The following is a 15942-nucleotide window of genomic DNA, read 5'->3' as shown; positions in this document are numbered from 1 at the left end:
AGTCCAAAAGTTAATTTCAGACACTGGATAAAGTACGTGTTAACGCCTGATTCCCTCCATTTTCCACATCCACTGGCTGCTTCCATTAAAAAACACACACAGATTTTTATTAAGGAAACATTTCACCACTGAGCACAACGTTTTTATCATTAGCCAGCACTGACACATTGTTGAGGGGCTCTTTTACAAAAATCCACGAATGGCAGTGTAAGGCATGTGTGGAAAGCGATAAAAAGAAAGGTGTCACTTTAAAATAATTTGAAGTGGAGCAGACTAAAAGTAAAAAACCATAATTCCATTTTCATGACCCTTTGAGTTTTCCAATAGCTCATTTATACCCCAAAAGAGTTTCCAAAGGTCTCCCTGAGCCGGCCTTTTTATGCACAACAAAAGTCCTAAAAGTCATCAAAACCAAGTCTGAAGTAGCCTGTGAGACTGCTGCTGTCCAGTGATTAATAAAGTAGTAATAAATATTCAATGTCAGTGTTGAAACGGATACGATTTTGCCTGGTTTTATAGATTTGTATGAGTCAGCTAAACATTTATCTGAGATAATAGTTTCTTTCTTTCCAGAGAAAACAAATTATATTACATCTTCATATCTTAGCCTTATATTTGTCTTGTCTTGTCTTCTGCTGTGTCCTCGGGTCATTCAGCCACAGTGGCTGTAATTCCACAGTAGGATGATATAAAATCAATATCTCAGTTTTATATTGTGGCTTTCTTGTTTTTCCATCTAATAGCAAATAAGAGGATTTTCCAGCTGGTCAGTTGTCCTGTTTGTGATAACTTTAAAACCCTGCTGTAATTCTCCAGGGTACATAAAGTCTTTCCTATTTCACAATTAAAACAACATGGTGTGTATTGTTAGCCTGGAAGTCCATCCCTAAATCCGAAAGATTAAGGGGTCTGTAATGAAAGTCGCCCTTCGCGAGCAGTGGAGACGCCACAGATTTCTTTTTGCTGGTGCTACGTTTCGGTGAGGGTGTTCTGAAATTTAGAGCCTACACACGGGCGCACCTCCGCAGAAGTTTACTAAACCAGCGAAAGACCGGGAGAAAGGGATTTATGATTTTCATGCACTAAAGTTGCCAATACAACAGCATCACGAAACTGATTAGCCCACCGAACATATTTCAAATACCAGCCAACAAGCTTGACACAATCATCACTGCAGCTTTCATACAGTCTCTTATATTTGCAGAAGAGTGATGCAGCAGGCCAAATAATCACACACAGCCAACTACACACACATACATCCTCACACAGTATGCATACTCGCACACATGGTAACAATAATGTAACGTTTTTCGTATCTGTAGTGACATAATATATCTAAATAAGCCACTGAAGCTGTTTCAATGTCCTGTTAGCTCCATAACGTTGGATTCGGTGATGCATTCATTCACTTCTGTAAAACACATTTTCACTGTAATGTTTTGCTACGAGACAGAGATAAGAGTAAAGTTCTTGCATATACCCCTACTGGATGTGTGTGTGTTTATCTGAACAGGTGGCACCTTGAACGGCAGCCTCGGCCACAGTGTGTGAATGTGTGTGAATGGCCCTGTGCTATGTAAAAGTGCTTTGAGTAGTCGTTAAGTCTGTATAAATACAGACCATTTACATGTTGTATTCGCTTACTGTAAAGTGTTTATTAGGTTAGTAGGGATGCATAACACTCAAAGCCAGTCCTAGTAATACAGTGGTGTGAAAAAGTGTTTGCCCCCTTCCTCATTTCCTGTTCCTTTGCATGTTTGTCACACTTAAGTGTTTCGGAACATCAAACCAATTTAAACAATAGTCAAGGACAACACAAGTAAACACAAAATGCAATTTGTAAACAAAGGTGTTTATTATTAAAGGTGAAAAAAAATCCAAACCATCATGGCCCTGTGTGAAAAAGTGAATGCCCCCCTTGTTAAAACATACTATAACTGTGGTTGTCCACACCTGAGTTCAATTTCTCTAGCCACACCCAGGCCTGATTATTGCCACACCTGTTCACAATCAAGGCATCACTTAAATAGGAGCTGCTTGACACAGTAAGGTCCACCAGAAGATCCTTAAAAGCTACACATCATGCTGAGACCCAAAGAAATTCAGGAACAATTGAGAAAGAAAGAAGTTGAGATCTACCAGTCTGGGAAGGGTTATAAAGCCATTTCCAAAGCTTTGGGAATCCAGCGAACCACAGTGAGAGCCATTATCCACAAATGGCGAAGACATGGAACAGTGGTGAACCTTCCCAGGAGTGGCCGGCCGCCCAAAATTACCCCAAGAGCGCAGCGACGACTCATCCAAGAGGTCACAAAAGACCTAACAACAACGTCCAAAGAACTGCAGGCCTTACTTGCCTCAGTTAAGGTCAGCGTTCATGCCTCCACCATCAGGAAAAGACTGGGCAAAAATGGCCTGCATGGCAGAGTTCCGAGTAGAAAACCACTGCTGAGCAAAAAGAACATCAAAGCTTGTCTCTCTCTTGTCTATTTCTCCACAACAAATCTTGATGATCCCCAAGACTTTTGGGACAACATTCTGTGGACCGATGAGACAAAAGTGGAACTCTTTGGAAGGTGTGTGTCCAAGTATATCTGGCGTAGAAGGAACACTGCATTTCATAAAAATAACATTGTACCAACAGTAAAATATGGTGGTGGTAGTGTGATGGTCGGGGGCTGTTTTGCTGCTTCAGGACCTGGAAGACTTGCCGTGATAAAAGGAACTATAAATTCTGGTGTCTACCAGGAGATCCTGAAGGAGAATGTCCGACCATCTGTTCGTGTACTCAAGCTGAAACGAACTTGGGTTCTGCAGCAAGACATTGATCCTAAACACACCAGCAAGTCCACCACTGAATGGCTGAAGAAAAACAAAATGAAGACTTTGGAGTAGCCTAGCCAAAGTCCTGACCTGAATCCTATTGAGATGTTGTGGTATGACCTTAAAAAGGCCATTCATGCTCGAAAACCCTCTAATGTAACTGAATTAGGACAATTCTGCAAAGATGAGTGGGCCAAAATTCCTCCAGGACGCTGTAAAAGCCTCATTGCACGTTATCGCAAACGCTTGGTTGCAGTTGTTGCTGCTAAGGGGGGCCCAACCAGTTATTAGGTTTAGGGGGCAATCACTTTTTCACACAGGGCCATGATGGTTTGGATTTTTTTCACCTTTAATAATAAACACCTTCATTTACAAATAGCATTTTGTGTTTACTTGTGTTGTCCTTGACTATTGTTTAAATTGGTTTGATGTTCCGAAACACTTAAGTGTGACAAACATGCAAAGGAACAGGAAATGAGGAAGGGGGCAAACACTTTTTCACACCACTGTACATTTAACATTACTGTTTCCAGGTGTTCCAACATAATGTGTTCACATGGGACCACGCTAAGGACTCATAACACCTGCAATATTTTGCATTGCTTTTGCCGGCCAGCAGTGTTGCTAATAGTTACCTCTAAGTTTGAAACCTAACCTTAACCCAATGTTAACCCTTTGGCCCCACTGCTAAAAAAAAATCCCACAGCTATCCCCAACACTACTCCATGTATGCAGGCACAGATATGGAAGCCATATTCTCTGCTCTTGTAAATTATGGTTGGTGTCAATCAGCACTGTGTATTCCAAGGCAGTAGCAGTAATATATGGCTAACGGCTACACAGTCTCTGCAGGAAGTCACCACACACTCACCACACACACCACACAGCCATCAAGGTAAAGCATTATTAGCTGAGTGCTAAGTTATGAACGAGATTGTAAAAGAATTTTGTCAGATGACTTGGCATGAAAAGTGTTATCATTGTTGAACATTACATTGTCAAGGTTCATTGGAGAGGTTATGGAGTAAAATAGATAAAATACTCTATAATATAATAATATAATAATGGCACAGCTATAATATCCTGCTGTGCCAATCTGGATTTATGTATTATCCACATTTATTCTAGTTATTTATATAGAACATGTTGTCATCTGCAAAAGAAAATAGGTCTATATTTGTGGTGAGTGTCAGCTGGCTTTCCCCTGCGTGACAGATACATGGATGTGCAACTAAACTCTTTCAGTTGCAGGTGTGTGTGTGTGTGTGTGTCCTGCCACCCCACCCCTTCTCCCCTCTCTCCCCTCCGCTGTATAGCTTCCTCTTTCCGGAACATTTGCGACAAACATCTAATTCCCATTTCATGTATGAGACAGTTGTGCAGACTCGCAAACACATACATAAATAGAAATACAATATTTTTGTGCATCTTTGACCGATATATAATAACTTGATACAGATTAAGGCCAAGAGCCATGATTCTATTCTTTAATGACGGGCTTATTATGAAAAATTGAAATAAGGCAAAACCTGACATCACTTAGTAACAAGAGTTATCTCAAGACACTTTACAGATAAAGTAGGTCTAGAACACACCCTGTAATTTACAAAACAAAAATTGAAGTGTTTTTGAAATAGTATTGAGTAAAAGTTGACACATTCCAGTCTGTAATTATCCGTTGACATACATTCCTTCAATTTTAGTCTCAATAATTCCTAATTTCTGTTTTTCTTACTAAAACATTACGTCTAATTTCTTATAAATGAAATTCATTGACTATAAATTCCAAAAAAAACTTTAAAACTAAAGTTGAAAAAGTTAAAAAAAGTGACAAAAGAAAATTGTCAAATGTTGAAAAATGGGAAATAAATGTAAGTGTTGATTTTGACGGAAGACAACACAAGGGTTGAGTCTGCTGCTAATACTCACACCACTGTCACTTTAGCAGCACCACGCACTTTATCATCTCATTGTCTCAAAATACTCTTGTATTTTTGTATGTTTCTATTTGATTCTATGCTATTTTGTACCTTTTATCATTTACCCCTGTTACTTTCTATACTGGATTGATTACAGTTGTTTTACAGTATTGCTGCAACAACTGAATTTAATCAATAAAGCTCTTATCTTATCTTAAAATATCGTATATGTCTCCTCTACAACAGCATGAATGACGAGAGATTCATCTTGGATTTGAAAAAATATCACGATTGTTCTGTAAAGTACTTGTAGAGAGAATATTTATTCATGCTTAAATGTATGCTTTGAACATTTAACTGGCATGCTTTAACAGCTACGCATGCGAGCTTTTACACTTGACAAGTACAGAGCTACCTGATAGCTTTGTGTCTGAAAAAGAGAGAAAGATGTCATTCTGTTCTTTCTTTAAACAGAAAAAAAGCCACCTTTTGCTAAATTAAAATTTTATCAGCATGCACAAAACTCAATAAGACAAAAGTCCAGATCACATTTTTGATGTTTTAGCACAGAAAATAAATCCAAAATGGCTACAGCTGAGTGCATTTCAAATTGTGATTTCAATCTAAAAACTATTAATTATTCAGCCCTAAGGTCCACCTACTATTCCACAGAGAGAGGCAGTTGAAAGTCCTACAAAGCGAGTAAGTGGACCTTTTAAGTTAGATTAATTTACACAGTAATATATGGTGAAATCCCAGCAGTACAGTGCCGGTTGGCAACGTACAGCATGAAGAAAACAGGAGTGATTCACGTCCAGGTTTAGAGTTAAGTAACAATTAATTGTCCACTAGAAGATTTTTTTCTTTTACAAATGCATGTAGGTCGACTTGGCTCAACATGAATTATGAGTTTGATTCGCCCGTGCTTTTTGCCCCTCGAGGTAAGACATAATTCCCTGAAAACCAATGGAACAAAATCTTTATTGACATTGCTGTCCTGAATCTTTAGAATTTCGCAATTGAATATTTATTGTTGCTGAAAATGTTTTACCATCTCATCCAGTTCCACACATAAACATCAAGAGGCACCACTGTTTACATTGCATACCAGGAAGTAGGAATCACAAACAGAAGTGTTTTCAGAGGGCCAGAAATTAATACCATCTGTAATCACATAACCCATCATAAGCAATCTTTTCTCTATGGAAAAGTCCAACAAAGCCGCAAAGTCTAAACCATCCACTGGCTTTCACACTGTTGATGCATAATTGGTATTAAAAGCCATAATGGCTGGTAGTGATTTCACTGCTAAGCTGTGTTTAGGGAGAAGCATTAGAGTCAGACTTTTTTTTTACATTAGCTAACAAAATCAGTTTCAAGTGTCAGTCAGAAATATCTGCTCCTACCTTACAAACTGGTGTTATGTGCTCGCAGGGAGGCTGTGTGTGTGAGCATGAAGCTCTCAGTACACTGCTGACTGCTGGAAGATGGCGACCTGCGCGGCGAACGCTGAAAGCGACTCCTCCTGTTGAAGTAGCTGCCAGCTGACCAGGACCGCTTGTGCTTCCTCAGGTACTCCTTGTAGTTCTTGGTGAGCAGCGTGTACAGAAAAGGGTTGATGCAGCTGTTGGAATACGTCAGACACGTGGTCAGGTAGTTGATGTTGCGTTTGGCTTTGGTGGACAGGGACAGCGAGGGGTAGAACTGACCCAGCAGCTGCCAGATCCAGAAGGGCAGGAAGCAGGCCCAGAAGAGGAGTACAATGGTGAAGATCAGGTACAGGACCTTAGAGGGCAAAAGAGATTAAACTTTACCGCACCATGTCAGAATATCATGTTTAGCTTGCTCAAAACTATGAAATCTGGTCAGTCCTACTCATTTTCCCCAGTGATCAGTACTATAAAAGCCAAGGATGGCTTGTCAGACCATTAAACAAAGCAGTGGTAGTGACAGTGTTTTAATTATTTCTGTAGCAAGCTCTACAGAATGCTTTCCCTCTTGCTCCAAGGTAAGTAAATCCTATGAAACCTTTACTGCGACTGAATGGTAGCATTCACCACATTGTTAATCAAACTGATAAGTCACAATGGACCCGTCTTAAGCCCTGCTACGAACCAAATTGGCAGAGGGGAATGGGAAATAGAAAACCTGCAGCGGGAGGGAGAGGATTGATAACGGACGTGCTTTAAAGATGGAGTTTTTCTTTGGAAAGAGAGTCTTTTGACAAAACTGAGCTGCAGTAGAATGGTGCCTCCCAGTGACGAGTTTTGTGTCAAATGCATCACTTCTCTTTGCCTGTGGGTAGAGAGATCTGGGCACTGGGGAGAATGAGGAAACTTTACTATAGTTCATTTACACATACTACTAAAATTAGAATGATACAAGGTTGGTTGGACATTGGCAAAGTGTCCCTTTAAGCAGAGAGATTAACTGATGCTGACATATTGATATACCCTCAAGTTGTCCTCAGGTCAAATTGACCAGTTTACTATATCAATGTTCTTTTTAATTTCCCCAAATAACATGATTTATTCCACAAAATGATCTTTGGCAAGTACAACTCTCTACTTTCATTAATTTTGGGATTTTATAGCATTTGAAAAACAAATTGAAGTGGTTTCGCAATAGTATTGAGTAAAAGTTGATGTGTTCCATACATCAACATTTCATCAACAATTTTAGTCTAAATAATTCCTAATTTCTGCTTTTCTAAATCAAACTTTAGGTATAATTTCCTATAAATGAGGTTTATTGACCATAAATTCCAAAAATAACTGTAAAACTAAAGTTAATGAGCTAGCACAAAAAAGTGACAAATATTGAAAAAAACATGTCAAAAGTGTTGATTTTCAATTTTGTCGGGAATACAACACAAGGGTTAAATAGCAACTATTTATATTGCATGATGACAGTGCTGTTTCCAAACAGATTGTCACAAAATAGCTGTGAGAAAGAATGTCTTCAGCCTGTGACCTACAGGATAGGACACCTTCCTCACGACTTAGAATATGTCACTGTCACAGTTTGACTGACTCAACAGCCTTGGTGAGTGGAATGTCTTCTGGGGGAGTTTGCACGGCAGTGTCCTGTCTAATGTCCTGCCTATCAGTCAGGTTCTACCTGATTGATGTTTCTGGATCCATCTCCTGTTGAGTTATAGACTGGGTAAGATGTGATGAACAAGGACTAGGGTGAAAGGAGAACCAATAACTGGGCATCGGGTTCCACTAACTCCACAGAGGGAAGGGGTTGGTGTTGTTGGATGGCTCAACACCTTTACACAGGACAGTCAACATTTTATTTTTAAATATGGCCACGACCATTTCCCAACTTAGCCAAGTAGTTCTTTTAAACAAAACTGGATCTTTCCCCTACCCTAACCAAGTATTTTCAGGGCCTAAACTGAACCAAATGTAAGAAATGACAGATCAGAAAATACCGTGATTTGTAATTGAAACGATGTGGTTTGTTTGTTGTGGACATTTTGGGTTTGAAGTAGGGTTGCCCTGTATGCCTGAGCAAAAGCTGTGTGTTCAAATAATCATTGTGTGAATCTTTGAAGACCAGTCGTAAAGGCCAAAAAGCACTACTAGAAAGCGAGCTTGTCCGAAATACAACCATTTGTAATGGTTCACGGACTCTGAGGCACTCAGGAGAGTTTAAAAAGCTTCTTTTACATTTCTTGGAAAAATCAACAACAAAACAGCAATCCTTGAACCCTTGTACACTTGGATCCCCGAGCTGAAGAGCACAGAAGGAAAACACTTTCTACACCCGAGCCTTACTCCATGCAGCCGGAGAACCATCACAATGTAGTTCTTAAAAAACACTATCTTGAGATGCACTGACCTTTTGATTGGGAAGTTTCTTTGTTTGTTTGAAGGTCTCGGTCTGGGAAACCCAGTAAGTGCGTGCAAGCTGGATGTAGAGATAGCCAATGATCATTCCAGGGGCGACAATGCTAGTGCAAAACAGGAAGGAGATGTAAACCTTGTAGGAGAGTTGTGACAAGGTGGGCTGACACATGGCCTTGTTGCCAACTGTCATCAGCTGAATGCTTACGATCATCGGCAGGGTGAGGATGAGAGATGCAACCCAGACTAGTAGAGCGATGGCCTTTCGGTAACTTTTAGACCGCTTGACTGTGTCGAGTGGCTTGAGCACTGCAAAGTAGCGCTCCGTGCTCATGACAGTCAGCGTGAAGATACTGGCATGCATGGTCAGGAAGTCCATACTGATCAGAATCCGACACCCTGCGTCCCCAAAGTACCACAACTTTAGGAAGTGTGTGCAGACTACGAAGGGTATGGTGAGAAGATACAGCAGATCTGCCAAAGCTAGGTTTATGATGTAGATGTACATAGAGGCTGCAGTCCTCATGGAGTGGCACATGACCACCAGGGTGTAGATGTTCCCCGAGACTCCAACGAGGCACATGATGGAGAGGATGGTGCCGATGGTAAAGGTTGCTGCTGTGTCCTCAAGCGTGTTGAGAGGAGGGTTGGTGGCATTGACACCCCTTTCCATGAGTACTCCAAGAGGCTCCATGGACACTGTGGTCATATCTGGATGCTTGGGAACAGAAATGTACGAAGTGAGAATGGCAACTGTCCAGTAAAATTACATCATTATGAAAAACAAACCTTGTCTTCAAACTTGAACTGGTCCCTGGACAATTATTTGATTTAATTGGATCTCGAATAGATGGTGGCTATTACAGTCAGAGAAACTCTACTAGTTAATTTTATGTTATGCATAATCTTTTTTTGTCACACAAGATGGCATTAGGGAAGGATTTAATGAGCTAGCTTTCAATGCAAAGCTTCTTTTCAGGCTCTACCTCTTCTAGTCATTTCCAATATCTTCCTCTTACAGTTAAATCTCTGAGTGCTTGCATGTTTGGAGAGCTAGATACCTATCTTGACCAACTCACTCGTATTTGATGAATGAAATCCCTTATTTTAATTGTGGCTTAGAAAGCTCTAATAATAGTGCCAAGCTTATTTAATTTAGCTTTTATTTGCCGTAATATAAAACACCATGAAGTGTTTGCTTGTTACAAGTTTTCAGATGGCAACTGTCTGGACTGAAGTGCAATCAAACTGATTTGAAAAGCATTAAAGACACAATATAAAACAACATATTCTAAAGGTTGCCGTTAGATTGCTTAACTCTTATAAAATTAGACATTCTTAAAGAGAAAGAATTTCGAATGACTTATTGGATGTATATTGTACATTAGCAGCATGTCAGAGGGTTTATGACAAAATGCATCATCCTCTGAGAGTATGCAGACAAAAAATGACGCAAGGTTCTTTGATACATGCACCCAGCCGTATGTTGAAGGAGCCAAATGTGTTAGAGTTGATGTAACTCTTTATACTGAGTCATAACTGTCTCCCTTTGTCCATTCAAATCCCATCATGTCAATATTAAGATAAAATTAAGGAAGTTCCATTTGGAAATATTTTGTTTCAAAAGTACACGCCACGAAGATTAAGTCAGACAGGGTTAACATTACATTTCAGTTCTTACTAAGAATGTCGTACTAGAATCTGTTGGCACCCGACCCGAGACTGGGAGAGTAGTAGGCAAGCCAGACCCAAACCCGACACAGTTAAGGAAAGCTGAAGCATTGAGTTTGTGCTACCCTATCACACAATTACCACATGTAGTTTTACACAATATACTTCTACAGAAAAAAAATCTGAAGCATTGTCTAAAGCAGGTCGAACCCGACTCGTAGCTTTTGTAAATACTTGTCAGAACCCGTCAGGCTCACTCCGCTGTGCATGCAAGTGAATTAGAGTACAAACAGTCTTACCTGGACTACCTCCCGGGACAGAAGGTTTCAACACTCAGATGCGGTTCCATTAGCCATGCTTTGTCTCACTTTACCCCTCCAAACTTCACACTTGCTGCAAAAATGTCACACTCCATAAAAGTCCCGACGGATTCTAAAGGGTATCTGAGAGGTGAAACACACAGGTGGAACAAAAGGAACGGAACATCTATATCCAGCAACCTCCAAGGAAGAAAATAACCCAAATGAGTCATCCACTATGACAGAAATTCCTCCATTGTGGACTAGTGTCTCAACGGCAAATAAACCAGCCCAAAATGTCTAGATTTAAAGAAAAGGTACACTGACAGCTTAAAAGTTATTTTCCTTTCCATCGACGCTTTGTGCACCTTGGTAGCATCCAAACACTGTCAGCTGTGACATCGGCAGCAGAAGAGGAGAAAATGATTAAAAAAAAGAGAGAACATCAATGACAGGATGAGAAGAAGAATCACATTAAGCTACAGCTTGTTACGGAGAGTCCCCCCTCCTTTGACTGAGAGAGAGCACCAGAGGTAGAAAGAGAGGGAGAGTGAGCGAGAGAGAGAGAGCGAGGCGCAGGAGCGTGCTAGTGAAGCACCCTCGCTCAGAAGCACACAGTGGGAGGGAGAAGACAGAGAACGGGTAAGAGAAAGGTATGCAGGCAATGCGTTGAGCTCTCTCTCTCTCCCTCTCTCGCTCTCTCTCTCTCTCTAACCCCTGTGCCATCTATTTCCATGCAACGGGCATGTGTGTGCCACAAATACCGGGACTTGAGACACATTACACTCTGACAGAACACCCCCGCTGACACAAACACACTTGCAATATAAATCAAAAGCTAAAGAGACAAAACTGCCCATTTGTTCCAGCGTTGAGTCTCCAGTCTCCATTATTCATTATTTTAAATGGACGTGTCAGGGTCAATGTCACCTACTGTACCACTGCAGCACTTTACCCAAGCACAGTCATCAAATCATCTGCTCTGGAGGGGGGGAGGGGGGAGCCCTTAGGCCCTTTGCATAGGAGCCCTTCATGCTTGTGCTCTTCCTAATGGACACTGGGCTCTTCTGTATGACTAATAGTCATGCATCAATGTGTAAAAGCATATTACTCTGATGGCATTTGTTTTTTGTTTTTAAGGTGAGTGTGAAGTGCAATTTGGAGGGAAGACTGTTTGCACATAAAGTTTTAAGACATGAGTGGATGTGAATAGATGCAAATAATCATTATTCGTTACATTTATATAGCGCTTTATCATCTAAACTCAAAGCGCTTCGGGCGGGGGGGTGGGGGGGTTTACTCCAATGTGGTGCACCCACCTGGGTGATGCACGGCTGCCTTACGACGCCCCAGATACCATGCTTGGCAGTGCAAACTCAGGTGAAGTTGTGTCCACATCAGTTGACAATGATAAGGGCAAAATGAATGGAATCATAACAATTCCTTCATTCCGCTTTTTTTTTTGATACGCTGATTTAGACCTCAGGCCACTCCGTAGTTTGGGAAACTCAGGAAGCAATGCAGCAGTAACGTTGTGGATCGCTAGCAGAAAGGGTCGAGTCCTCCAGGGCTGGCAAAGTCCATTCCTTTTAAGGATTGGGGTTTATTCTGAGTCACTCACTAAACTGATCCGTGTTGTGTGAGGAACCTGAGTCACTTAATGTGATGGTTTGGAGTAATTTCCCCCTAGAGTCCTTTGCACCATCACCTCGAGGCAAACAACCCCCCCTAGAAGCTTTTTTTCCCTTGGACTAACACTGGGCGAATTAGTGTTCCTGAATGCAACTGCACAGCGCAAGCTGTAAGCCATTAGCTGAATGGGTACTGCAGGCGCTATTGGAAGTGTTTATCTCGTAAATTACCCCATTAATAATGCCCGGAAACTTCTACAGTAGTACAAATAGATTATGTTATGGTTAATGTATTTTGTTCTGTATTTTGTCCCGTAGTTTCTTTTCCTGTCTCGTCTTGCTGTTATAGTCTGTTCTGTCTCGTTTTGTATTTGGCCCTGTTTCCTGGTTTTTATTTTGATAGTCTGGTTTTCTTTCTAACCTTGTCTTGTCTCACTTCCTGTCTTTTGATTTTCCCGCCCTTGTGTCACCTGCCTGGTGTTACCTCGTTACCTTGTGTATTTAGTGTTTGTCTTCCCCTTGTCCTTTGTCAGATCGTTTTGTTCTTTGTAGTGTCTCCGTGTGTTAGTGTAAGTCAAGTTCTGTGCTCCGTGGATTTCGTTTTGTCGCAACTTCCTGTTTTTTTGACTACTTTTGGTTTTGTGTGCTTTTTTTTTGTTGGTGAAATACATCTTCCAACTCAGATTTCTCCTGTCTTCCTGCCTGGGGTCTGCAGTTGGCTCCACCATCCTCCGCTTACAACAACAGAATGATCTAACCTCATCATGGACCCAGCAGAGACCCGGCGTTTGTTCAAGGAGAAGGTGTTCGGTCAGTCTGTGGAAAATCGTTTTTACGTTGATCCAGACCAATATTCCCCTTCCTTAAAGAGACTTGTCACACAGTGGCATTGGTCGTTGGTGAGACCCTGGGTGAGTCCCTTCGTTCCCCAGATAGAGAAATTTAAGAAGGGGCTTGAGTGTTTTTTACAAACAACTTCCAATGACCAATCCACTAGCCTGCCGGTGTCGCCGAAATTTATACCTGACCACCTGCCAAATGCGGGTGAATTTTGCAATTGGTGGGTAACACTGTCAATCTACCTGCCACAGTGGCAGGTAGCCAATGACAATTGAGTGATTCAGACGCGTAACTATCGGTGAGCAGGGTACGCAGTTGCTTACGTGCCTGGACCAATCAGGGGCCCGCACCACTGGAAGACATTGATGGACAGCCGGGGCCACCTATCGCATTTTCATTATTTGCGACAATCCCAGCAGTCCATTGTGCAACTCGGGGCGCCTTTCCATGGGCAGCCCCCCCACTCTGACAGCTCTACATTAGCGCATGTATAGCTACTGAGCATGTGTGTGTGTGTGTGTGTGTAATTCAGGCCTGTGTGTGATGACAACCGAGTGAAAACATTGAAGTTTCCCCTTGCGGGATTAATAAAGTATGCATTATTATTAATGTTATTATTGTAGGTGCAATGATAAGTTAAAGTCCAATAAGTTGGCTAAATAATCAACCGTATGAATGTGTGTCCAAGCCCAGGATAGGAAATTATGTCTTTATGCTGGATTATCAAGGCGGGCCCTCGTACTACAGCACGTGAGGACAACGCAATGGCCAAGAGTAGGCTACCATGAATAGAAGGCCAAAGACGGGGAAAAGGATGTCATGGCTCCAGTCCCCATGCTCCACTCGTTTTCACAGAGTCGGCACTGACCGTTGATGGTGCACAGCCCCCCTGAACCCGAGCTGGTGCTCAGGCCCCCTGACCCCCAGGTGGCATCCAGCTCCCCTGACCCCCGGCTGACACCCAGCTTCCCTGATCCCCAGCTGGCATCTAGCCTCCCTGAACCGGCTACGACCCCTTCCTTTAGGCAAATGTGAAGCAGCCTTCTTAACAACAACTCAACAACAACTTATGAAAATCTTTTAAACTGACAGATTGAGCAACTGCTTTTTTTTCCCCCTCGCATTAAAATGTTTTTGGAAAACACGATTTAAAACTTTTTTAGCAAAATAAGACATCGTATTCCAAACGAGACTCCATTACGGTCCGGGAGCAGAGAGCCCCACGTGACGCATTCGTCCAATCAGGTGCAGCCGTTGGGCTTGTAGGAGGGTGCAGACAGTTTTCTTTGCTTTTCAGTGGGCAGTGAAGAGAAAGTGATAGCTGCTGGTGGCAAGCGTTCAATGCTGGGAAGCAAGGCGAACCCTGCTCTAAGAACATGCCTATTGTTAGAGTTAGGGGGGTTAGGGGGGTTAGGGTTAGGGTACCATAATTACCTTAGCGTACCATCAATGTTTGTTAGCTCGCAGCTAACCCAGTGGGCAGCTTGCAGTTAAAGGATAAGTTACAGGTCAATGATCCTTTTTTTTTGCTTGCCAACATTTGCATTTTAGGCAACTGCCAAGTATACAGACAAACATTGTTGGCATGAAAGATACCTCACCAGATAAATCACAGTATTTGTGGGTAAAAAAAAATTCACTTGCTGTAACCCAGGTGCGGGTTTTGTTTTTTTCCACCATTTAAACTGCTGATTGGGTGCTTTGTTTGACTGCTATATAACAAATCTCCACACTCAAATGTATGCTGAGTGGACATAAATCCAATCCACACATCCTAATGGATTATTATCTGTAGGAAGGCAACTTTAACAGTTTGCATCTAATATAATCGAAGCAGGGTTGCCTTCCAATTACAAGGTTTATGGTTCAATCCCTGGTCACTGAACCCTGATGTTGCACCATCGGAGTGTAAATGCGTGTGAGTGTGTATCTGATGAGCAGGTGGCACCTTGTGCGGCAGCCTCGGCCCCAGTGTGTGAATGTGTGTAAATGTGTGTTCCTCTATGTAAAAAGTGATTTCAGTAGATGTTAAGACTAGAAAAGCGCTATATAAGAAGAGTCCTTTTACATTTCTGCAACTAGAGCTACGATATACAGCATTACAATTCTGATATTACATTTTTAAAGTAGTTTATTTTGTGTGTTTTTTTCCCGTTATGACTGACTTTCATACTGAATGATAAAAGAAAGTGCTATGACGTGTCTTTCTTTTTGTATTTTTGTTAATGTTTCACAATTAGTTTAACCTGAGCCAGGCCGAATAACAATCAAAGCAATCATAATACAACCATACAGGGTTAGAAGTAAACAGCTCTTAAAACCTAACAAAACATTTCTGTTTTTAACACATTGGTATCGGATCGGAACTCGGTATGCAAGTTCAGGTATCGGTATAACTGATATTGATACCTGAACTTGAACGTTTTCATACCTTATACAGTATAAGGTATGAAAAAATGGTATTGGAACATATCTAGCTCAATACATTTAGCCACTCAGTGAGGTGATGGACCAACTGGGTGGTGAGCATATACAGTACCTCATATAGTATTCATGAAAATACAGCATATTGGTAGCAGGATGGAAATGATAAATGGTCGCTGGAAAAGCCACTTTGGTAAGCGTGGTTAGGATGGACACAAATCTTTCTGACAATGTGAATTTGCTTTCATGACTGAATTAAATGTCGATGTTCTATCAGAGTCGAGCAAGTGCTGCTATGTACAGTAATACTTCATACTGTTCTACAGGAAAGTTTGTGTGTGTGTGTGTGTGTGAGGGTTAACATGGAATGTAGTTGGGAGTTTTTGAATGTTCTCTGCTGGATCTTGTCACAGCCGGGGTCACATTGTGTGTGCGTGTGTGTGTGTTTAAAGTTCATTTCCATAAAATTGCAGGCTATCTG

General features: G+C 41.5%; 1 protein-coding gene across 1 annotated transcript in view; it reads right to left on the bottom strand.

Moving 5' to 3' along the window:
- The window catches only part of LOC117937409 (urotensin-2 receptor), a 51490-nt gene extending 40389 nt beyond the window's left edge, over window positions 1–11101 (bottom strand). Inside the window, exons 1-3 of the mRNA XM_034861377.1 lie at window positions 10567–11101; window positions 8592–9314; window positions 6149–6527 (exon numbers count right to left, since the gene is read on the bottom strand). Of these exons, the coding sequence (XP_034717268.1) occupies window positions 6150–6527; window positions 8592–9305 (1092 nt within the window). The 5' untranslated portion in view covers window positions 9306–9314; window positions 10567–11101 and the 3' untranslated portion in view covers window position 6149. The remainder of the gene's footprint in view (window positions 1–6148; window positions 6528–8591; window positions 9315–10566) is intronic.
- Window positions 11102–15942: the final 4841 nt, after the last annotated feature.

This window comes from Etheostoma cragini, chromosome 21, assembly GCF_013103735.1.
Source record: "Etheostoma cragini isolate CJK2018 chromosome 21, CSU_Ecrag_1.0, whole genome shotgun sequence".
NCBI lineage: Eukaryota > Metazoa > Chordata > Actinopteri > Perciformes > Percidae > Etheostoma > Etheostoma cragini.
Note: the sequence above shows the minus strand (reverse complement) of the source record. Positions and strands in the feature narration are given on the sequence as shown.